This window comes from Erpetoichthys calabaricus, chromosome 3 (genome assembly GCF_900747795.2).
Source record: "Erpetoichthys calabaricus chromosome 3, fErpCal1.3, whole genome shotgun sequence".
In the NCBI taxonomy this organism is placed as follows: domain Eukaryota; kingdom Metazoa; phylum Chordata; class Cladistia; order Polypteriformes; family Polypteridae; genus Erpetoichthys; species Erpetoichthys calabaricus.
In genome coordinates, this window is record NC_041396.2 from 166,579,246 (window position 1) to 166,604,022 (window position 24,777).

General features: G+C 38.5%; 1 protein-coding gene across 8 annotated transcripts in view; it reads right to left on the reverse strand.

Annotated features, from left to right (window-relative positions):
• Positions 1-24,777, reverse strand: part of senp6a (SUMO specific peptidase 6a) — a 162,090-nt gene that overhangs the window by 127,494 nt on the left and 9,819 nt on the right. For 4 of the 8 annotated variants that reach the window (XM_028797497.2, XM_028797491.2, XM_028797500.2 and 1 more), the window contains exon 3: positions 17,589-17,649. In XM_028797497.2, coding sequence (XP_028653330.1) covers positions 17,589-17,633 — 45 coding nt within the window. In that variant the 5' untranslated portion in view covers positions 17,634-17,649. Of the gene's footprint in view, positions 1-17,588; positions 17,674-24,777 lie in introns of all 8 variants that reach the window. The other 4 variants (XM_051925555.1, XM_051925556.1, XM_051925554.1 and 1 more) reach the window with 1 other exon arrangement.

The following is a 24,777-nucleotide window of genomic DNA, read 5'->3' on the forward strand; positions in this document are numbered from 1 at the left end:
TTTAAATCAGTGTTTCCCAAACTCGGTCTTGGTAAACCCCTGTGGCTGCAGGTTTTTGTTCCAACTGGATTCCTAATCAGTGACAACACCTGATAGCACTGATCTCATTTAATTAGCTGGTATTTTTTTTTTCTTTTATTCGACATTCAGAAAAGCATAGCAGCATGATTTTTACATTTATAAGATATTTAGAAATATTTCTGCTTTTGCTATAGATTTAAATGCTTAACTCTTTTGTTGATTTCATTATACTTTGCCCTTTCTCTGTGCAGTTTTTCACCCTTTGTTGTATCTTAATAATGACAATTTAAAACGAGCAGAGCAGACACGCAGGCAAACAACACTAAATAATCAAAGGGTGCAAGTACTTTAGCAACCAACCCACTAATGAGTAAATAATGGATTAATTAACACTAGAATTACCAGAGCCTACGAAAAAAACTTGTACCCTAAGTTCTTGTCTATAAGCCGGACTCATGTATTAGCCGGAGACCAAAAATCATACGAATTTTTAAAATAAAATCGTATCATAGATAAGCCGGACTCATGGATAAGCCGAACGTATTATAACCTATAACTAATAGAAGGGAGGGAGGTCAGTGGTCTCACTCGCGCCCATTTAATTTCTTTAAGGGGGGAGAGAGTGTGAGATATTGGCGTCTCTCTCACTCCCCGCATGGCGCGGTTGGAGCGGCCGGAGCGCGTTCTTTCTGCTCTGGGCGTCGCCGAGTCAACACGAGCGCGTAGCGGTCATTTAAATTGTGATTTTATATGTAAGCATATTTAAATATATATCGCGGATTTCTGCGGACAATGGGTCTTTTAATTTCTGGTACATGCTTCCTCAGTTGGTTTGCCCAGTTGATTTCATACAAGGGACGCTATTGGCAGATGGCTGAGAAGCTACCCGGCTTACTTTTCTGTCTCTCTTGCGCTGACTATCTGTGATCCTGACGTATGGGGATTGAGCAGGGGGGCTGTTTGCACACCTAGACGATACGGACGCTCGTCTAAAAATGCTGAAAGATTATCTTCACGTTGCTATCTTTTGTAAAGCTGATTCCTGAAAAGACATGCTGCACAGTGCTTCGCATACTTAAAAGCTCGAAGGGCACGTATTGATTTTTGACTGAAAAACAAACTCTCCCTCTCTCTCTCTTTGTCTGCTCCTGACGGAGGGGGTGTGAGCTGCCGCCTTCAACAGCTTTGTGCCGCGGTGCTTCGCATACTTAAAAGCCAAACAGACATATTGATTTGTTTGCTTCACTCCTTTGAAGAGGAAGATATGTTTGCATTCTTTTAATTGTGAGACGGAACTGTCATCTCTGTCTTGTCATGGAGCACAGTTTAAACTTTTGAAAAAGAGACAAATGTTTGTTTGCAGTGTTTGAATAACGTTCCTGTCTCTCTACAACCTCCTGTGTTTCTGCGCAAATCTGTGACCCAAGCATGACAATATAAAAATAACCATATAAACATATGGTTTCTACTTCGCGGATATTCTTATTTCGCGGGTGGCTCTGGAACGCAACCCCCGCGATGGATGTATAAGCCGGACTTATGTATAAGCCGATATTCTATTTTTTCATTTTCACAACTTTTTTCCTTAGATAAGCCGCGGCTTATAGACAAGAACTTAGGGTAGATCCGTCCCACCTTAAATCGCTTCACACTCCTCCATCAGCGTCTTTTGTCCTGTAAATGTGTTGATAAGCAGCAAGCAGCCTACTATCACATCCCCCACTGCCGCACAGTTTTCTCAGCTCAAATCTGTTTAGGCCTACCTGCGTGTCAGTTGCTTGGAGATGTATAGAGTGAGAAGTCAAGCAAAATGACACCTTTTATAAATACTATATTGTTATTTGGAACACATACATTTCGTGTGTGTTCCATGTCTACAATCTATGTAAACACATCGTTAAAACAGAAATGTTTTTCATGTTTTAGTAATAATTGACAAAATGCAGACATGAAGTTTATAATGTGTGAAGCCTAAAGTCCAAATATCAAAGAAACACTTTCACAACAGGTACAAATATAGCAGAACAAATGCGCTCAGTCAGTCTGTAACAGCCGGTGTAAATGTGTGATATTTGTAAAGGTGAGCTTTGTTTTTTTTTGTTTTTTAATATTCAGTTTCATTCTCTGTCTTGTTCACGATTCCACCCTTGAACCAACCCCCAAAATCTGACACTAGTGTTTTCACATAAAGACGCGCTATAGCTCAATTGTTATTTATTTGTATCACATAAAGACGCGCTATAGCTCAATTGTTATTTATTTGGATCACATAAAGACGCGCTATAGCTTGCATGTTATTTATTTGGACCACATAAAGACTCGCTATAGCTCAAATGTTATTTATTTGGATCACATAAAGACGCGCTATAGCTCACATGTTATTTATTTGGATCACATAAAGACGCACTATAGCTCGCTATAGCTTGTATGTTATTTATTTGGATCACATAAAGACACGCTACAGCTCGCATGTTATTTATTTCGCCAACGCTACACCTTCCAAATCTAAACACTAGTGTGGTGTATGTGCCCAAAAAAAGTCTAACTGCATTCTCGTACCATTGCTCATGTACTAAAGTGTCAGCAGGTATTTTTAGTGATATTACACGTGTAATTCGTGAGCATGCCTTTGACGATAAAACAGAGGAAGCTCTGCAGTTCACTTGTGACTTTATGCTGTAGATCTGGCTCTTACATACAAATGACGGTGCATGTGCCCAAAACATTAACATTTATATGTTACTTCCATAAAAGCCAGAGCTAATGTTATTTACCTATTTACCTTGAGTTATTTACTTACATGACGAGGGTTCTACATCAGATCAAGAATGTACTTTTGCCATCGCTGTACTTTGTATATGTACATGGGAAGCTCTGCACTCGAGACTTTACGCTGTAGGAAGTAAGTAAATAAATTAAAGGTAAATCGAATGTTATTTACCTTCAGTTATTTACTTACATGACGACGGTTCTACATCGGATCTGGCTTTTATGTAAGTAACATATAAATGTTAATGTTTTGGGCACATACACCGTCCTTTGTATGTAAGAGCCAGATCTACAGCGTAAAGTCACAAGTGCAGAGTTTCCCATGTACATATACAAAGTGCAGCAATGGCAAAAGTGCATTCTTGATCCAATGTAGAATCGTCGGCATGAGTTGAGTGTACCTCTGTTATAGCGCGTCTATGTGAAAACAGAAGTGTCAAATGCGTTTTTATGGGTTGGGGGCGCGGGGAGTTGGGAACGTCAACGTGGCTGAGAGAATAACAGAATAGAAAAAAACAAACCTAACCTTTACAAGTATCATAAATTACACCTGCTGTTACAGACTGGAATCAAATGTATGTTTTTATTCTAAAATAGTAAAAATACGAGCAGCTCAGTTCTCAAAATGGACTCGCCCAGGATTGAACACGCGAAGCTTTGATTACAAGTCAACAGCTGATACAGTTGCGCCACCGAACCTCTCATTCAAATTGCGTGTCAATGTCGCATGTAAAGGTGGGTTGTTTTTCTGCAGTTATATTTTTGAATAAAAGCGCATTTGTTCTGTTATATTTGTACCTTTTGTGAAAGTGTTTCTGTGATATTTGGAATTCAGGCTTCACACATTATACACTTCATGTCTACATTTTGTCAATTATTACTAAAACATGAAAAACTTTTCCGTTTTAACGATGTGTTTACATAGATCGTTGTAGACACGGAACACACATGAAATGCAAGTGTTCCAAATAACGATATAATATTTATAAAAGGTGTCATTTTGCTTGACTTCTCACTCTATACAACTCCAAGCTACTGACACGCAGGTAAGCAGATTTGAGCTGAGAAAACTGTGCGCCGGTGGGGGATGTGATAGCAGACTGCTTGCTGTTTGCTGCTTATCGACACATTTACAGGACAAAAGACGCTGATGAAGAGGTGTGAAGCGATTTAAGGTGGGACAGATCTACGAGTTTTTTCGTAGGCTCTGGTAATTCTAGTGTTAAACAATTAGAAGACATAGAAAAGTAGAATGAAAATCAAGATGAAAATACTGTTAAAAAGAAAAAAAATACATTATTCCTATATAACTGCTTGGTACATTTTAATTTTTTTTTTTTTTTTTAAGCAAGCATAGTTTTCTAATTTCTATATTGTTCCCTAAACACAGAACTTGGGAAATGTCAGTTCACTTAATTAGCCCAGGAGTTCAATTAAAAACAGAAGCTGGTTGGAAGAAACACCTGCAGCCACAGGGGTTCACCAGGATCGAGTTTGGGAAACACTGATTTAAATACATGTCATTCATCTGAGTGCTACAAAACCCAGGAAACATTGTCATAAGCACACTGTAATTTGCAGAGGCACCATCAGTGAAAAAAGATACAATATAATAATGTAGCGGAGTGTGGTGCCAGAACACATGGCTCATAAGGGTTTAAGCTCCTTTTCATGGATGCCTTTATGGGTTGCTGCCCTAATAAGGATCATGAGGGACACAGGTCACTTAGTTTGACCATGACAGGGTGAGAATAGTGAGCAAAATAAAAGGCAAGAGGCAGGCAGGTCAAAGGTGGTCTTGTTCTATTATTTTGGAGGTGTGTAATGCACAGCAGCAGTGAACGGTTTATCTCATGGCATCATCTTTAATAAAATCCATGTATGCGTCCAGGTGTCCATGTGTGTCCGTCTTCTGGTGAAGTGTGCATGCACGGGGCGCAGTGCAATGCGCAATATTACTGTCAGAGAAAGTTATAGGCGTTGTAAAGAAATACAAACCAGTATTACATGCGAGAGGAAATTAATGGTACACAATACAGTGACTCATATTACAGCCACATAAAAGTCAGTATTACTGTCAGAGGAGATTAAAGGCATATTACCGACACGCACGCCTGTATTACCGCCAGAGAAAATTAAAGGTATATTACGGACGTACAAGCCAGCGAATGTACAAGACAGTATTACTATCACAGAAAATTAAAGACACACAATACACGGCGGCAGCACACGAAGAACGGTCAGCTCAGCAAGTAAACATCAACAAAAGAAAGGCTGAAAGGAAGAAAAATACGACCAACAAAAAGAATGAGGTCAAAGTCCCTTGCCATTTAATATAGCCTGTTCCTACTAATGTTTATGCACTACTGTTCTAGCGCCCGTTATTGTAACGGGCTAAATGTCTAGTTTAGAATAAAAAGCCTGTCGATACCTGCACACTCACCCAGAAAAGCAGCTCCTGTGTGGCTTACAGGATCATCAAGATATCAAGTCAGGGTCAGCACAACCTATCTGCTTTTCCCCCCTTTACAGATGTAGCAATATTTTAATACAGGGGGCCTGAATATTTTTTAATTACACCACATTGTTTTAGGCATCATGTGTCAAACTGACAGGGCAGCCATGCAAGACGGAGACTAATTGTAGGACACATCGTTTTGCCTCTTTAATCTCTCATTAATCCCTGCTCTAATGTGTTGTAATCAAAGGAAAATCACAATTATGAGTCAGTTTCCATTTCCTTTAATGAGAACACCTTAGCATTACACAACAGTGAATAGGTAGGTAGTGAATCAGTATGAAAGAAAAGAGTTTTCAAAACATTTTCGTTTTACTTTTCAATACAGTCCCCTGATAGGTCCATACACTTCATACACTTTTCCTGCAATGACTTTAACCCCTTTGAAAAAAAATCTTCCATTTGACCTTCAAACCGGGGCATCACAGCTACCATGAAAACCACGGTCCATGGAGAGATTTCTTCAAAACTCAAACAGGAAATATAATCTGAAGAAGCCAGGTCAGGACTGTAGGGTGGATGATTCAGCACATTCTTGGATGGCAGCCTGTGATTGACATGCCAACTGGCACACTGATGTGAACAAGCAGAACACCCGCAGTTAGTTTTCTCCTTGATTGACTCCCGCAAAGCGATCAGTGTGTTGGCATAACTTTCCCTAGTTATGGCTGTCTTGTGTGCCATGAACTCCAGAAGCAAAGGTCCTTCAATATCCTGAAGACAGTTGCCATGACTTTTTTGGGGTGGGGGAAGACTTGTGCTTCCACTGCATTGACTCCATTTTGGAATAAGCATCTCAGTGATAGACCCAAGTCTCATCTCCAGTCACCAAATGATGAAATAAATTCACTTGGTCTTCACAGAGCACCTCCAAGTTCTCCTGACAGCACTGGAGCATCGAGGCTTCCTGAAATGGTGTCAGCATTCTTGGAACCCATCTTGCATTGACCTATGACATGGCGAACTTTTCATTAATTGTTTTCCAAACTCTACCTGCCGAAATGTCAATTTCTTCTGCTATTTGGGAAACATCAATTCATCTGTCTGACAAAATTAAATCCTCGACTTTCTTGCACATTTCCGAGGAAGTTGCTTCCACAGGCCATCCAGTGTGAGGGACCTCTTCAAGGTAGTTTCTACCCTACTTAAACAGCTTTCTCTAAAATTTTACTTTGTAGGATGATGGAGCAGACTCACCATAAAACGTAGTCATGCGTTCATGGATCTCCTTTCTCTTCTTTTGTGCGAAATTTTATTACTGAATGTTGCTCTAAATTGTTTCAACATGCATTCTACTTTCTTTCATACTTGGTCAGTAAAACATCGCAGCTTTGCATGGCACATGGAGTAACTCCACGCCAAAATAAGTACAGCTAAAACAAATTACCTCACTTTTAGAACTGAATAAAAAAATTTGCCTTCAAATAACACCTTTTTACATAAATTCAAACTGATTTCAAACAGCGATGTTCAATCTGACAACCCTAACACTAACCATTGTTAGTACAACAGTAATTGATTTGTCCATCAGCAACTTAAAATATGGAACCAATACAGGACATATTTCAAGGTAAAGCAGTTCTCCAACAGGCTTTTTCAAAGAAGTCTCTGATGTACTAATTGATAGTGTACTTGACGTAGTGAACTCATTATTAGATACAGGGTCTCCCCTGACTGTCCTAAGACCGCAGTCGTTAAACACCTGCTCAAGAAAAATATTCTTGACTCCTCTGTTTTGACTTTGGACTAATTTCTAATCAGACTTTCTTAAGTAAAATTCTAGCAAAGGCAGTAACTAAGCAGCTAAATGATTAATTGATTCAAGATTCTATTCTTGACAAGTTTTAGTCCGGTTTTAGAACAAATCACAGTACAGAAACTGCACTGGTTAAAGTAGTAAATTATTTGTGGGTTAATGCGGACAGAGGCCATATATCGTTCTTGTTCTCTTCGACTTGAGTGCAGCATTTGACACCATAGATCACAGTAGTCTCATAAATCATCTTAGACAATGGGTGGACCCCTCCGACCGGATCTTAGATTGGTTACAGTCTTACTTAGCAGGTAGAAAATACTTTGTTAGTTGGGGTGATTATACTTTAGAGACCCTTGATATTGTATACAGTATACCACAAGGATCTATTCTGGGACCGCTGCTTTTTTCAATCTTCATGCTTCCATTAGATCAGATTATCTCAAAGCACAAGGCAAGTTACCACAGCTATGTAGATGACACACAGCTATATTTATCTATAGCACCTAATGACCCGGACGTTCTTGGCTGTCTGATCCAATATCTTAGCAGTATTTCTGATTGGATAAGTAGTAACTTTCTCAAATAAGGAGAAAACAGAAATCTTAGGGATCAAGATTATTTCTTATACCATCACTATATCTATGTTTGCCAATCACTTACTCCTAAAAGTCAAGACAGAAGTAAAGAATTTAGGGGCAATTATTGACTCCAAACTAAAGTTTAAATTGTATATTAACCAGATAACTAAGTCTGCATTTTTTCATTTAAGGAATATAGAATAGGTTAGCTCTGTTACAACTTTACAAGACACTGAAAAATTAGTTCACACTAGGGGTGGGCGGTATGACCAAAATTCTATATCACGGTATTTTTCTAAATTATCCCGGTTTCACGGTATTTTTTTCCCATGCATGAGTGGATGTTAAACACATTTTCCACTGCAATTACTAGCTAAGAATAACCTATTCCACTGTCAAGAGCATTGTACATTGTACAAAAAAAACATTTTAATGTGCACACAAGTATTAATACAGGTTTGCATTGCCCCATAAAGTGATACTTTTCAAGGGGGTGGCACTAATGAAGAGAAGGAAATCACATTGCATGACAGATGCAGTCAAAATATAGAACCTTTTTATTTAACAAATTTTGCAAAAACTTAAATTATAATTTTGACAACATATTTTCAACCATCCAAAGAGGTATTTAGACTTAGGAAAATATCCAGACGTGCTTGTCAAAAGTTGTATTGCACTGAACATGTCTTAGAAAAGGAATAAATAATTTTTTTTTGTAAAACAACTACACTTTCTGTTAATGTTAACAATCTCTGTCCACTGACACGTTAAAGTGACTTTTTAAACAACTTTACCATCATTAAACTGCATAATATTTAAACTAATAAATAATAACAATAAAATAAATAATTGTATTATTACTGATAGTTGCACTATCACTTCAAGGCTTCAAAAGCCCAGGTGCATTACATAGTATTCACCAAATTAAAATTAAAAAAAACAAGTGCAATCTTGGTGATGACATCTTTACCAACTTAACTATCATTTAGGCAAACTGCATTAATATGGACCTTGCTTCAAGCTAAGCTATATACATAAATAATACAACTGCAACTTGCATTTATAATTGTATTTGTGGTATAGCCCTACGGAATCGTATTAGGGCCACTGTGAAGAAAAAAAAAAACGGACATGAAAGAAAAAAAAAAAAACTATACGTCGAGAATAAAGTCGACATTTCCACTTTATTCTCGCCGTTTATGTCGAGATTAAAGTCGACATTTCCACTCTATTCTCATAGTTTACTTTATAATTAAAGTAGAATGTCGTAAACTAAACTTCATCCTAAAATCATTGTTTAATTTACTAGATTTTCTCAAACCCCGTCATAAGTTAATGTAGCACATTAAATGCTTTGTGTTGTGTTCCCCGACCCAGTTGTTAATCACTATGTTCCTTAAACTGACTTCCTCCGCACTAATAGACAGCGATCACCATACAGAATCCATTCACTGTATGATATTCCTGCTCTCTGAACATTTAGAATTTATATCAAGTATTTATCTTGGCATTCTAAATGTTCAGAGAGCATGAATATCATGAGTATGGATTCTGTGCGGCGATCGCTGCCGTTGCCTCCTCTTAGTGCAGAGGATGTCAGTTTAAGAAGCTCGGGGAACACTTAACACAAAGCATTTAATGTGCTATATAACTTATGACGGGGTTTGAGAAAATCTAGTAAATTAAATATTCATTTTACGATGAAGTTTAGTTTACGATGTTCTACTTTAATGACAAAGTATGAGAATAACGTCAACATGTCGTCACAATATTACACAGTACCCAGGTACATTACACTGTATTGAAAACAAATAAAACAAGCACAGCTTGGCTTGCAGTATTATCCAGTAGTATAGAAACAGTATTTACACATCTGACCTTTTAAAACTAAAGCATCTCCAGGCGACAAGACGTGACTGCTTTTTTTCGGCTCTCTGTCCATTTTCACCACGCGGCATACCTATGCTACCGCCCACTATTTGGTGGTGCAGCAGTGAAAAAGAGCCCTAGTGCAACAAATCTGTGTTTAGTGGTGTAGCAGTGAAAAAGGTTCCCACTTGAACAGTTTCCCGCTGCGCCACGTTCCGAACGTCGTTTAGGCAATTTAAACCGGTGTTGCGGTATAAGAAAAATCCATATCATAAAAAAAATAAAAAACGGTTTTCGGTATGAACCAGTATACCGCCCAGCACTAGTTCACACCTTTGTTTTTAGTCGTCTAGATTACTGTAATGCACTCCTAACAGGACTGCCTAAAGAAAGACATCAATCGGTGGCAATTAGTTCAAATGTAGCAGCCAGAATCTTAGGAAAAGAACATCTGAACACATCTCACCAGTTTTAGCACTGTTATATTGGTTACCTGTGTCATTCAGAACTGACTTTAAAATACTACTAATGGCTTACAAAGCCTTAAATAATCTTGCTCCATCCTTTATTTTGGAATGCCTATCCCCCTATTGGTTATAGGACTAACCAATCTCTCTATCTCTCTCATTCTTCCTAGGGCACGAAATGGAAGCAGAAGGAGACAACGGCCGACAGTGAGATGAATCGCGTTGCAGTCGTAGTAGAGGAACTCCAGGCACTCGACGAACAGATTCAGAAACTCCTGTCCAGACGAAGATACCTCAGAGATCTGAAGACTCGGCTGCTGGATAAACCGTCCTCGCCATCTGTAATCAGCGTAACATCAACCCCGCGTTGTGCCGCTCAAGTGAACTTCATCCCCACGCCTCGTAGGAGCGACACCGATGATGACCTCGGTGTATTTCAGCTATGCAGGTGGTGGTTCAAGGCCAGAACACCTCCATTGGCACAGGCAAGCATCTTAACTCAGAACCGGCTCGACCCTCTCCGCGTCCCCAGTTCGCCTTCAGCCCCTGGTGATGTAATAGTGGTAGGCGATTCTATTGTTAGAAACCTCAATATCGCATGCCCTAATAGAAAATCGTTTGTTTCTTGTTTTCCCGGTGCTCGTGTCCAAGATGTGATGAGACGTGTGCCGGCAATCTACGAGAAGCACAAGAACAGGGCAGTTGGAGCAATTGTTTTGCATTCCGGCATAAACGATATAAGGCACCGACAATCGGAAATCCTCAAGGCTGACTTCACAGCATTAATTAAAGACACGAAGGAGAGGACCCCATCGGCAAAGATCTTCATTTCGGGTCCACTGCCTCTCGTCAGACGATCAAATGAGTACTACAGTCGTCTGCTAGGATTAAACAACTGGCTGCAGGGCTTCTGCAAGAACCAAGATATCGGGTTCATCAAAAACTGGGACCTCTTTTGGGAAAGACCGCGTTTTTTCAAGCAAGATGGCCTGCATCCGAACAGTTTCGCGCCCGGGTCCTCTCTGAAAACATATCTAAGGTAATTCGTTTGTCTTGACTATCTATCTCTGCTGTTAACCCCTTCCGAAATGCTACTGCTGTGCTTGGACATGATAATTGTTTAATAAAATCTTCCATAAAAGTGCACAACATAAATACTGTAATAACCAATCTCAATGCACGTAGAAAATCTAGGCAATACGGCATAAACACCAATAATTTAATTAAAGTTACTACTTTAGATGAACAATGTATTAAAACTATAAAAACAGATTATAAATTAAACAAAAAAATACACACAGAGCGGCGCTAATAAAAATAACTTAGTTCCTGTTCCAAATATCAATAACGCACATATTCATCTCTGCCCCTCCGAAACATTAAATATGGCACTATTAAATGTTAGAGCTTTAACTAACAAAACGTTTTTTATCAATGATCTAATTAGTGATAAAAAAATAGACTTTATTGCACTAAGTGAAACGTGGCTTAGCTCAGATGGTGCAGCTGTTTTAATCGAATCTGCGCCTCCGGATAACAGTTTTACTCGTGCAGATCACCAAGGAAAGAGAGGTGGCGGACTAGCAAACATTTAGTCAAGCCGGTTAAAATGTAAAGATGTCAGTTTTGGTAAATTCAAGTCCTTTGAGTATCTTGCCTTTGTTATTCATGGAGATTCTCACGTTCTAGTATTATCTGTGTATAGACCTCCTAAATTCAACTATTTCATTTTTGTTAGGTAGAATGCCCAGAGGGGACTGGGCGGTCTTGTGGCCTGGAACCCCTACAGATTTTATTTTTTTCTCCAGCTTTCTGGAGTTTTTTTTTGTTTTTACTGTCCACCCTGGCCATTGGACCTTACTCCTTTTCTATGTTAACTAGTGTTGTCTTATTTTAATTTCTTATTTTGTCTTTTATTTTTCTTTTCTTCATTATGTAAAGCACTTTGAGCTACTTTTTGTATGAAAATGTGCTATATAAATAAATGCTGTTGTTGTATACTCCAAGTTGAAACCTTAGATCTTTGAGTGGAAGTCTGCTTATAATTCCAAGAGCTATTCTAAGAGCTAAACTTAAAAGAAGTGGTGAGGCAGCCTTTTGCTGTTAAGCACCCAAAATCTGTAATACTTCACCGATTGAAATTTGCCAGGCTAGTGCTATGGATTTTTTCAAAAAACTGCTAAAAACCTATTATTTTAATATGGCTTTTAATAGCTACATTTTAGTTGTATTCGTGAAAGACTATATGTGCATAGAATTATCTTGTTCTTCAGGGATCCGAAATCTTCACTAATCTCTACTATTCTCTGCTATCTTTTCTGGTTCTTCTGTGGTGGTGATCGGCACAACTATGACCTGATCAAGGCACCATGCAGCTGCCGGAATTGATAGATTTGATAGCGAGTGTTATCCAGCTGTCCAGAAGACCAGCATCATCAAATACTGAATGTGTGAAAAGCAAGAGGACTGACTTAAGTACATTTATGTTAGGTAGACTGCCCAGTCGGGGCTGGGTGATCTTTTTGGCCTTGCAACCCCTGCAGTTTGTTTTCTTTTTTCAGCATAGCTGAAGTTTTTCTTTTTGTTTTTTCTGTCCTTCTGGCAATCTGGCCTTACCTTTTCTTTGTTACTGTCTCTTTAATATTATTGCCAAATCTTATTTGTTTTTCATTTCATATTACTTTCTTCTTTTAATGCACTTTGAGCTATATAAATAAATGTGCTATATAAATAAATGTTGCTGTTACTAGTATCTGTTTCTCCTATATACAATAATCATCTGTTTCAACCCTCTCAGAATAACTTAGTATTTAACTCATTGAAATCACTAAGAATAGACACAAGATCTTTAAACATTTTTTACTCACATCCCTACTATATAAATGTTAGTTTAAAAACACACAAACACTATGCAATTCCCATCACCTCCTATCATTACCCCAAATCACTGCACACTTTGTAATGAAAGCAAAGTTTCAGCATAGCCTCTTGTCAAATTGCAGGTTGATTCCATAAAACATATTTGCACAGTTGAATCAAATAAAGTGTAACAACAAAGCAACCTCTAAGGACCCTGGTAAAATGGGTTATGAAACTTTGCTTCAGTTTGTTTCCATTTTGAGTGGTCTAATGATCCACACAATCAGATCAGAAATTATTACACAAGTAAATGCTACTACCTCAATGGCAGTTACATGTTTTCTAACCCAGGCAAATGAAGACGCAGTGAGGTTATAGTCGAAGAAACAAGCAAATAATGTAGTGAGAAAGCATATCTTAGTGAGACTGAGATACTGGCGTGTGTAGTATGGATTTCAGACCAAGAAAAGAAGTGTCAAAACTTTCTTGAATTTAGAGCACAATATAGTGAGAGTTACAGCTGGGCAAGGTGGACAACAATATCACTTTTTTTTCTGTATCTATTGATTTTGATAATTACCGCAATATAGTTTCATATTACTATTTTTATTTTTAAAGAGTATCTATACTAATATATTCTGAATAAACAAGTTAAAATAAAAAAATACTAATAAACAGATTTATTTTTGAGAAATGGCACATAAACTACACATTTAACATTTCCTTGAAAATTCTGGAATGTTTTTGCTTTTCAGAATGATTGAACTTACAGTAGTTCAGATTAACAAGGACATTTATCAATTTAGAAAAACAGTGTGCAAAATAGCTTAACAGTGCAAGTATGTTAATTTGCAAACAGGGGTGTGTGATATTGGCATAAAATTATATCAGTATTTTCTGGGACTTTGATGGTAACAATAATTAGATGATAGTTTGCATCCTTTAAAAACGTGTTTGTAAAAGTCTTATTGCTCTAGCTTCATCTTGTTAATAGGACATTAGATGTAGCTTACTAATGAGATTAATGAAAAACAGTTAAGGAAAACAGGTCTTATTTACTTAAAACTGAAGTAAATTAGCACAAAAACATTAAAATTACCAGGCAAATATTACTGAGATCAAACAGTGTAAGTATGAGTAAATCATTTCAAAGTGGCCTACAGGATTTACACAAAAGACCAACAAAACTATTATAATGATAGCATTTCAAACAGACACTTACCCTTAACGTTAACATGAACTGATTCCAAAGAGAATAAAATACTAATCATAACTGAACTATAGCGCAAATACATTATAGTCTGGATAAACAAACTGCTCCGCTGTAAGGTGAATTGTTCAGCATACCAGCAAGAACAAACATCTACTGTACTATATAGCCTAAAAACCCAAAGGTCTCACAAATATTGCACAGGAAAAAAACTATAGCATTTGTAAACAAGTTGTCATATATTGCAAAAAAAAAAAAAAAAAAAACAATCCTATAATATTTTTAAATAAATTACTAACTTCAAGTTTTGTCCAATATTGCAGAAAAAAAAAATCAGAAAAAAATAAAACTGTAAATTTCTACTAATGAAACTTCAAGTGGTGTGACAGAAACACCAGTATGTCCACATCATTTGGCTTCACAATAGCACGTTTATATATTACAACATTTCCTCCCGTGATGAAAGCCCTCTCAGAAGGGTTCATTGAAGCAGGGATGTACAGGCGCTTTTTTGCAAGTTTCCCCAATTTAGGGAAAATGTACTTTTTGTGTTTTCCACCACTCAAGTGGATTTACATCACTGTCCACCTAAGGTAATCAAGTAGCTCTTGATCTCTTTTTCAACGGCAGTGCACAGAAACTCACCTTCTCTGAATTCCTGTGCGTTTTTGAAAATGTTGCTAAAACACTTTTTTCTTCTTTTTGGATCCCCCCACTGTGTTATCACCTGCTCCAACTTCTGCAGCCATAGGGGCCAGATGGAGCGAGGCAAGGAGGTGGGGATTTGTGTGAGTCTTTTAAATAATGAAAGGAAAAAATCTGTTTTAGAATCATGGACCCCCAACCAAGACAGCTTGCTTCTTACAGATATAAAAATAATCCATTTGAACGGATTAATAATTCATATAAAAGGATCTTTTTCTTTTTTTTTTTTGCCCGACACCTACGGGACTCCATACTACATTAATTTCACTTAAATTGGATTTTATTGCGGAACGACAGTTTTTGCCATGCCAGCTCCATATGCTGTGACTCATTCCATCTCGATTTCTTATTACCTGCAACGGTTTTGACTACATTCAGTTAGATTTGTCTTACAATTACAGGAAAAAAGGCAATTGATCTTGACATAAAAATGAAGGTGATCAAATACCATCAGATAGGAAAGAAAGCGAATGCATGTAACTTTTCCCCACTGTAACCAGTGTTTACCATTCATGCTGTACTAGTGTACTCTAGCTTTGTATCTAGTTAACCTCCAAAGCTTCTGCATTGTGACACACGATGTGCCATTCGTGAGTACCACCACGAAGGGGTAATGAAACCACACTGAACTCCTTTATCTGTTAATGTTAATTATAAACAAGCTGAAATGTTAAAACAGAAAACATTTGAGTGCTCAAAATCTGCCAGTGCAATTCCTCCTTTCACAATTAACACAATGAACACAGGGAGAGGCTTTCACGGATGACGTCATATAACATGGACAAAGAGGCGTGTTTTTGATTGTTTTTTTGAAAAATGAATAACAGGCTCGATAATTTCAGCTTGCACATTGCTAAAACAAAAATTAAGATATTATCGTAGACGATAAATATTGTATACGCCTAACTGCAAACAACAATGCAAACTAAATCTGCACTACTAGCTGCAATAAACATCTACCTATATTCTAATTAGTTTATGTTTGGGCAGATTAAACTCTTCTGGAACTGCTGCCAGATCGCTCCGATTTTTCCATGATAAATAAAATGCACTGACCACTTCTTTTCACAAACACCTATAGCACTTTCAATTCTGCTATCTCTTCCAGTTCTCTCTTTATCTGTAGCGATAAAAAACAACATATTTATGTATTGTTAATTAACCATTAATCTAGTAGTAGAAGCAACTCAGTTGTAGTATATTGTAATGTTAGTTTTGAAAATTTAATATAAACAACACAAAACATATCCATAACTGTAAATTAATTAATAACATTCAAGACTAATTTTCCAGCGACATAGCCTTGACAGTTTTCACTCCATTGTCCATAGTAATACACATCTTGTGGTCTTCTCTAAGCTCCCAAGATGACAGGGCATTCTCCAGCACCATTGCAATAGTTTCTGCACTGTGATTTGTGGTAAAATTTGCAGTTTGCAACCATTTGCTCTGCAAATTCCATTCCGTGTCAATATAGTGAATAGTAGCACTTAAATAATGTTCCAGTGTCTGACTCTACCATAACTCTGTTGTAGTGGCAAAGTACCTCACATTTTTTAATGCAGCCTCTAACTTCACCCGATATTCACTTCAAAGCTGTCAAAGCATGGTTTGAGAAAAACGTTTTTGGCTAGGGTGTTTAAACCTTGGGTCAATTACTTTCAAAAGTTTCCTGAAGCCTTCTTTTTAACAAAACTCCCTGGTCCTTCGCTATGAAGCAAGTGACTGCGTTTGTGATGTCTTGATGCCTTTTTGATTTTCTGTTATGTGGGGTTATAGAGGCAAATGATTAGACAATCGACTGCTATTTAGGAACAGCACTGCTGCTAACAGGCTTGCAACCCACATCACACTAGGAATCTTTTTCACACTCAGCATATTTGATTGAATGGTATTTTTTAAGGTGGTGGATTAGGTTTGTTGTATTAGTATTTGTTGGGACTTGTTGGTGGCATACCTTGCATACTAACTTTATTTATGCTTGGCCTGATTTGAGGTAGCCGAACTACCTCCAAACTTTTGATGACATGAGCCCTTTTTTGGTCTTCTCTCTTCCTGACTAGTTAACACACTTTCCACCTCAGCCCCACTTACCAGGACGTCCTTGTTGCATGGCATATTTCCAAAATATCCAACCACTTTGCCAATGTTTACAACATAGCTTCTTCGTAGGGATGAGTAAATTTGCAAAGGTTATAAAATAATATAAAAGTTGTATTTTTTATTTTGTTTCTACTACTTGATTTTTTTAAGAGTAACAATTCGCCTCTGTTGATGTTAAACCTTTGTCTTTCCTTGAGAATATGGAGAAAAACACATTTTGTCACGTGTGTTACTTTTGTTTTTTAAAACATGGTGCAACAAAGTCCAAAAAAATTCTCAAGTTGAGTTTAAACAAGTACAACTAAATATTTTGTCCTTTAAAATTAATGGGATCCAATTACTTTGATACCTATGCTTATAGTATGTGTCTTTCCCCAAAAGTACAAGTTACTTAAAAAACATTGAACATTCTCAAATAATCTTTATCCAGAGCTTAGGTCTGAACATATTTGTTTTGAAATAATTTCTGTATTAGGATAACAGCTCATGGTTCTACTAGGATAATTAAAATACAGCCTCCGGCCCCGGGGTCAATATCTGCTCCATTTATAAAGGAAAAGAGAATATATATGCAATTAATCCTTGAGCCCACTACTGAAGTTTATAAAAGAAATTGAGGTGATATTTAGAAAATAGCAATAAATGTTTGCTTGAAGTTACAAAACTGATGAAACCAAGAAGACAGTGTTAAAACACGGTTGTGTGTACTTAGCTGTTTAAAATAATGTCTTACCTTTTTCCCTTCTTCAGAACTATCCATCTTATCACTCCTATCCATTGTTAGATCCACTGTACTATAAATTAAAACAGAAAAATGTCTACAACAAACAACACACACATCATTAATTAAAACAATGCAGTGATGATTCCTTATATAAACAATTTATTACAGGATTTGGATGTTAAAAGTTCAGTGAGATAGACAGAAGAAAATATTATCCAATGTGACTGCAAACTTCAACATATTTATTTTTAAATGAACAATATATACACTTGCAGTGACAAACTTTGTTGATTTGTCAGGCAGTGCACTTCTTCAATTACCAATAATGTGGAACAAGTTTAGCAAACTTTCATTTGATGGGCTTTCAGAGAGATCTTTAGAAAATCAGAGCAATGAAAGTCAGGTAACAATTGTCACATGTAGTAAAAATGAGTTAAGTGTAACCATGCATCTTAATTTCATTTTTGCTGTAAGAGTCTATGCCGATAAAGTTTTAGTAGGTTTGACAGTTTTTTCTGAAGTGCCAGGCTTATTAGCTTGATTGTTTTGTAAAAAAAAAAATCTTCAATATCTTAAGAGTGTCACAAATATAGTACATTATAAATTTCTTAAAACATAACATTTTTACTGGGATAAAATACAAGGAAGCACAAATTACTGTATTGGCTATCAAAAACAAAACAAAAAAAATCACAAACAAGTACTGTATGAACACTGCAGGTTAATAAAGAAAACTGATTACAATGGTTACATTTTCAATATATAAAACTACATTTTTATTTAATAAACCATGGTTAACAAAACAGGCTGCATTCACACTGCAAGTCAATTTCCAACTTTTTTTATAATCATACGCAACATAGACCCAATCATCAGATTTCAACCATTTTTAAATGAGGTAATTCTTTTCTCAGATTTACATTTCCTTACTAACTTCACTTCAGTTTCGATGCAGCCTTCATCATAATTCTGTCGTACAAAGATGGATAATAGTGCCGATTCAATGTGACAACAGAAACAAAGTTAAGTTGTGTATTCAATAAGCATTCGGGTTCACTACCATCAGTCAGTACAGCTCAACTGCTACATGTTTTCTGATAGAAATGGTGTGACCCAACCATGCGTTTCTCCAGGAGAGTCTTTCACACAGTCATTGCCATAAGTAATTGAAAATGACATTCTAAAATTGTTAAAGTACTGTACTACATCAATACAACCACATCTTACTCAATCAGTCCTGGTTCCTTTCTGCAGAAGTTTAGTGACTATAGTGGTATAGTGACTTGATGGAAGCCACTCTTGAGTTAAAGTTATATGACAACCTACTTGGACTCAGAGAGCATGAGGGAAAAGATTGTCTAGTCTGATGACACAAAAATTGAACTCTTTGGTCAGAATTCAAAACACTGTATCTGGCGAAGATTAGGCGCTGCTCAATCACCTGCCAAATACCAGTGAATACAGTGATGCACAGTCATGGTAGAATCATGCTTTGGTGGTGTCTCTCAAAAGCAGGGTGTTGGTGACTGGTCAGAATTGAGAGAAGCAAGAATGCAGCCAAATACAGAGATGTACTTGAAGAAAACCTGCTCCAGAGAGCACATGATCTCAGACTGGGGGGACAGTTCACCTTTCAACACAACAATGATCCAAAGTATATTCAAGACAATGCTGGAGTGGATCCGGGACAAGTCTCCAACTGTCCTTGAGTGGCCCTGCCAAAGTCTACACTTAAACCCTACAGAACATTGGTTGAGAAACTTAAGACGGCAGTTAACAGGCACTGCCAATTCAAATTAACAGAACATGAAAGATCTACCAGGAACAAAGGGAAAAACTGCCCAAATCCAAATGTGCATAGCTTGTAGTGACTTTAAGACTTGAAGCTGGAATTGCTGTCAAAAGGGCTTCCACAAAGCACTGAATTTCATGTCTGAATACTTTGATGAATGAGAGATCTCAGTTTGATTTTTAATAAATTTGCAAACATTTCCGAAAACATGTTTTCAGTTATTATGGGTCATTTGGGGTTATTGAGAATAGACTAAAGGACAAAAATGGCAAATTTAACTTTTTAATATTAAAACCACAAAACAAATAGTGTACAGAAAGTGAAAAGTTCTGAATACTTTCCAAATTCTTCAAATATATATTCCCCTGAAATTTCACTGAAATCTTTTTTTTTTTTTTATTTTATTTATAAATATTTTATACAAAAATATTGCTTCTACATCATTTTTTTTTTTGGTTCCCAGCTGTGTTGTTTTGCTTTTTGCCAATAAATGCTGAAGCTGTTTTCTGTTCATTGGCAGCGCAATGCAGGGAAGTCCAATTAATTAAAAAAAAAAACTGTGCTAATATTTAAAGCGAAAACATATGCAAATAATATATGCTGTGCCCCAACAATTTCTTTTTAAGTTTACTCATTCTGTATTAAACCATCTATAGTTTCTGGGGCTAGGGCTATAGGAATGCACTAGGAAAACAAAAATTAGCAGACCCACACCATAACACACCATTTATTTATTTATTTTTATTTTTTTTACAAACCCAGACAAACAACCTTATGGAAATGTTGAAGTGGGGACTACAAACTCCCCATCAGCCAGTGCGCTACTCCCTATGAAAACCAGTGCTAACAAAGTCTAATCACTTATGCATGAGGGTATCTGATTTTATACTGTGTGGCAGACAACCAGGGACCTTGCTCCACCAGGATGCCTGGATCAGGGAAGGACCGGGAAAGAGGCAATATTTTCCCTGGATGCAAGAGGGCAGCCCCCCTGATTTCCATCAAGGGGCTGCCTGGATGGTTCCTCAGCCATGGAGGACAGCACTTCCTCCACACCAAGAAGTGCTGCCGCTCCAGGACCTGTGTACGCCCGGAGTACTTCCGGTTGCAAGGGCAGCACTTCCGCCACACCAGGAAGTGCTGCCGGAAGACCATTACCGAGCACCTGGAACACATCCGGGGTGTGATATAAGGGGCCGCCTCACTCCCTTCGAGGAGCCAGAGTCAGGAGGAGGAAGATGGAGCTTGCGACAGAGGAGTGGAGGTGGCCGAAGAGAGAAAGGACTGAGGAATAGTGTGTGCGTGGGTGGAACCAAATTGTAAATGTTATTGTAAATAAACCTGTGTGTTTTGAACATTGGTATCGTGTCTGTTTGTGGCCAGGCTATCTGTTACAACTATGAACAAGTTTCATGTGATTGCAATCCAGTAACACCCACCTATGGTGGCTAAGAACCACTGACTTAGGTTTATGTGGTATATGACAAGTGCTGGTTCCTGACCGGGGCCGTTTCCTGCCCTGCACACCATTACCAAGAATGCATATTTGAAAGAGTTAAGCATTAAAGCAAACAAATGAAATTTTCATATAATTATTATATATATTTTATACCAGTCAACTCACATAATCATTGACTTTTCAGTCAACTATGGTATAACGTTATTTACCTCTTCGCCTGAAGGTGTTTTGTTTTAACTATCCACTACACAAACTAAAAAAATGTTAATATTAAATTCAGTGTTTAAATTAAAGATCACTATCCTCTGCAAAATCAAAACTGCCAACATCTGAATTAAAGTAAAGATGCAAGTTTATCTAAGTAGTTTGTATTTAGTGTTACTCATAACTGAAAACAAATATTTCATATTAACAATGGACTAGAAAAACTACTACAAAAAATGCTTTTTATCACTTTTCAAAGAAGCTGGACAGCAAGCAACTGAATAAGCCACTGAGTAAGGTGTGGCTGGGCGATTGTGAGGGAATAAAATTGAGTGCTTAGATTGATCGGCTGATTTTCATTAAAGCTGATCTTTTCAGCCCCTGGTTTTCTAGGCTTTATAGTAATTGCAGTGCAACGTTAAATGAGATATGACAGTAATTGAGCCAGCTCATTGCTTTTTTTTTGTAGTGAACTTCCTGTCACGCAAACTAAGTAAGACAAGGTTCATTTTGCAAGAGACAACTGAAATAAAAAGAAAGTGGATTAATAAATTGAGAAAAGGGAATCAGAAGTCTTCTTGTACAAGTAGACAAACTGCAAGAAAACCCACTTTAATGAATTCAAACCTTTTTATTTTGTCCATTAAATTAAAACAGATACCATTTGAATTCAGAAAGCAAGCTTGTTTCAAATATAGCAGCATATTTTTAATTTGAAAAAGAAAAAAAAGATGAATTTGAAAATGCTGCTTAGTAAACAACAGGCTTGTTAGCTTAACAGAAAAATGTGTCCTTTTCTTATAAACTTGTTAAGCATGTTAGTTTAGAGTCTTCTTGATAAAGAACCAATGAACATTTGATAAATTTGTGGCTTTTACTGTGTTATTTCTTGCTGTGTGTTTTGGTAAGAAACAAGTACTGTATTATTAAAATGGTAATCCATATTTATAATTACACCTCAAGAATTATGACTGTCTAACTGATACACTGAAGAAAAAAACACCTGGATAAATATAGTAAACTAGCCAACCGACGGCGTAGCATACGCCGCATAATTATGTATTGATTGGTGAACACTTCCTGAACGACACAGTTGTCCAAATGGGGTGGGTTTGTGGATACCACTGTGAGTGAATGAAAAGATAGACCTCTGGAGAGAGCAACATACAATTGTCCATGACTGAAAGCGGGATCGTCTGTGACGATGGAGGCCACACTGGTGAAAGTTACTTCTTCGGTAGGGATAAGTTTCTGCACTTGTTCATTAAGGTGTAGCGAGTCTTCGTTGTTGACGCTTAATATAGCTTGCGTACTGAGTTGTTCCGGAGTCACAGTTGAGAAACACTTTTTTAATGTTTTTTAAGCACAGGGAAAAAATTAACATGTGAAACATCCGTAATGTAATAAGCCACCAAGAAAAGTAACATTGCAATAATGCACGCTACGATCCAATCGCTGTAAACAGAAGTGAAAACAAAATCGAGCCCGGTGCATTCTTTAACTGCTTTGTAGCACAGTGGTAGTGTTTCTGCTTTGCAGTAAGGAGACTGTGGAAGATTTTGGGTTCGCTTCCCGGTTTCTCCCTGTGTGGATAGCGCTTTGAATACTGAAAACACCGGTATATCAATGTAATGAAGTATTCTTATTGTTATGCATCCATCGCTCGCTCTCTCTCGCGCGCACCTCTCTGTGTGCGTGTGTGTGTGTGTGTCGCTCGCTGCACGTGTTCCTGCAGGCATACCAGTAAGTGAATGAAAAGATGGAACTCTGGAGAGAGCAACATACAACTGTCCGTGACTGAAAACTGGTTTTGGCAGATACATGCACATCTTTTTGAAAGTTTGGCCCTGTGCCTTATTAATTGTCATCGCAAAGGCAAATCTAACAGGAAATTGTCTTCGTGTTAAAGTAAAAGGCAAATTATCCGCGACAAACTGTTTTACATGCTGCATACCAACCTGCGGCGTCCGCATAATCATGCCGCTTTTTTTTACTGTTTTTAAGCAGAGGGAAAAAAATGAACATTTGCAAAATCCGTAACGCTGATTTCAGTAAGTACAATGCACACGCGTTTAATTTGTCGCTCACTTTTTGCCAGCCGTCTTTTCTGGTTTGGGGTGCTTTTGCAGTGTTACCGCTTGTGCATATTAAATCTTGAAATCCTTCGAGTAACTAATTAACTAACTAACTAACTAACACCCACCCAGCTTGTGAGAAAAAAAATGCGCCCATTCTTTCATCATTTTGTTGCAGCCTATCAAAGACTTGCTGATCATGTTTTCTAGACTCAATATACGTTGGCTTTTCACTCAGCGCGGGGGCACGCATTCATCTTGGATTATTACATCCTGCTAGACTAATCTGCTACACGGCCGCGTTTGAAAAACCGACTTACCCCTGATGAGTTTCACCGGCATTAATGATTAGGAATCTGGTTGGAACAAAACCCTGCATCCACAGGGGTTCACCAGGACCGAGTTTGGGAAACACTCAGACGAAACCGACTCAGGTGAGGAATTGGGGCGGGCAAAGTGGTTGCAGCTATTGATTATTCAGTGTTGTTTGCCTGGGTGTCTGATCTGCTCGACGGGATCATAAATAAAAGGAAAACAATGTGAAGGCAATGTCACAGGTGATCCTGTGGTATAGTGGGTCCACAGCTCTCCTTCAAAAGGCCATTTTTAAATAAATAATCATCGCACTCACAGCATAGCGAGGGGCGTAGAAGTGTGGCTGAAATGGTTTCCGGGTGGAGTCGTGCTGCGGGCATTTCTCCCCTGTGCAGTGTGCGAGTGAGTGAGGAGAGAGAGAAAGCCGGTACGTTAGAGTGAGCGAGAGCAGGCTCGAAGGCAATGTGTTCCTGTGGTATAGCGGGTCCATAGCTCCCCTTCAAAAGGCCATTTTTAATCAGGCGACTGACAGTAGTGGAGTCAGGCACAGAGGTCAGCTGCTGAGAGAGCGTCTCGACTGTTGCAGGGCCTACATTGGTGAAGCAGGTGAGACGCTAATGAAAAAGAGGCACAAGGCTTATTGGTTTTTAAAGACTGCTTCCTTCATTGTGTTTTAACCTCAGTTTTAAAGGATTGCGCGTCTCTCTCTCGCGCTGCCTGTGTGTGTGCGCGTCTCTCTCTATCGGGCTGCCTGTGTGTGCCTCTGTCTCTCTCTGGCGCTGTCTGTGTGTGTGCGTGGCTCTCTCTATCACGCTGCCTGTGTGTGTGTGTGCGTGGCTCTCTCTATCACGCTGCCTGTGTGTGTGTGCGTCTGTCTCTCTCTGGCGCTGCCTGTGCGCGCGCGTCTGTCTCTCTCTGGCGCTGCCTGTGCGCGCGCGTCTGTCTCTCTCTGGCGCTGCCTGTGCGCGCGCGTCTGTCTCTCTCTGGCGCTGCCTGTGCGCGCGCGTCTGTCTCTCTCTGGCGCTGCCTGTGCGCGCGCGTCTGTCTCTCTCTGGCGCTGCCTGTGCGCGCGCGTCTGTCTCTCTCTGGCGCTGCCTGTGTGCGCGCGTCTGTCTCTCTCTGGCGCTGCCTGTGTGTGTGCGCGTCTGTCTCTCTCTGGCGCTGCCTGTGTGTGTGCCTCTGTCTCTCTCTCGGGCTGCCTGTGTGTGTGCCTCTGTCTCTCTCTCGGGCTGCCTGTGTGTGTGCCTCTGTCTCTCTCTCGGGCTGCCTGTGTGTGTGCCTCTGTCTCTCTCTCGGGCTGCCTGTGTGTGTGCCTCTGTCTCTCTCTCGGGCTGCCTGTGTGTGTGCCTCTGT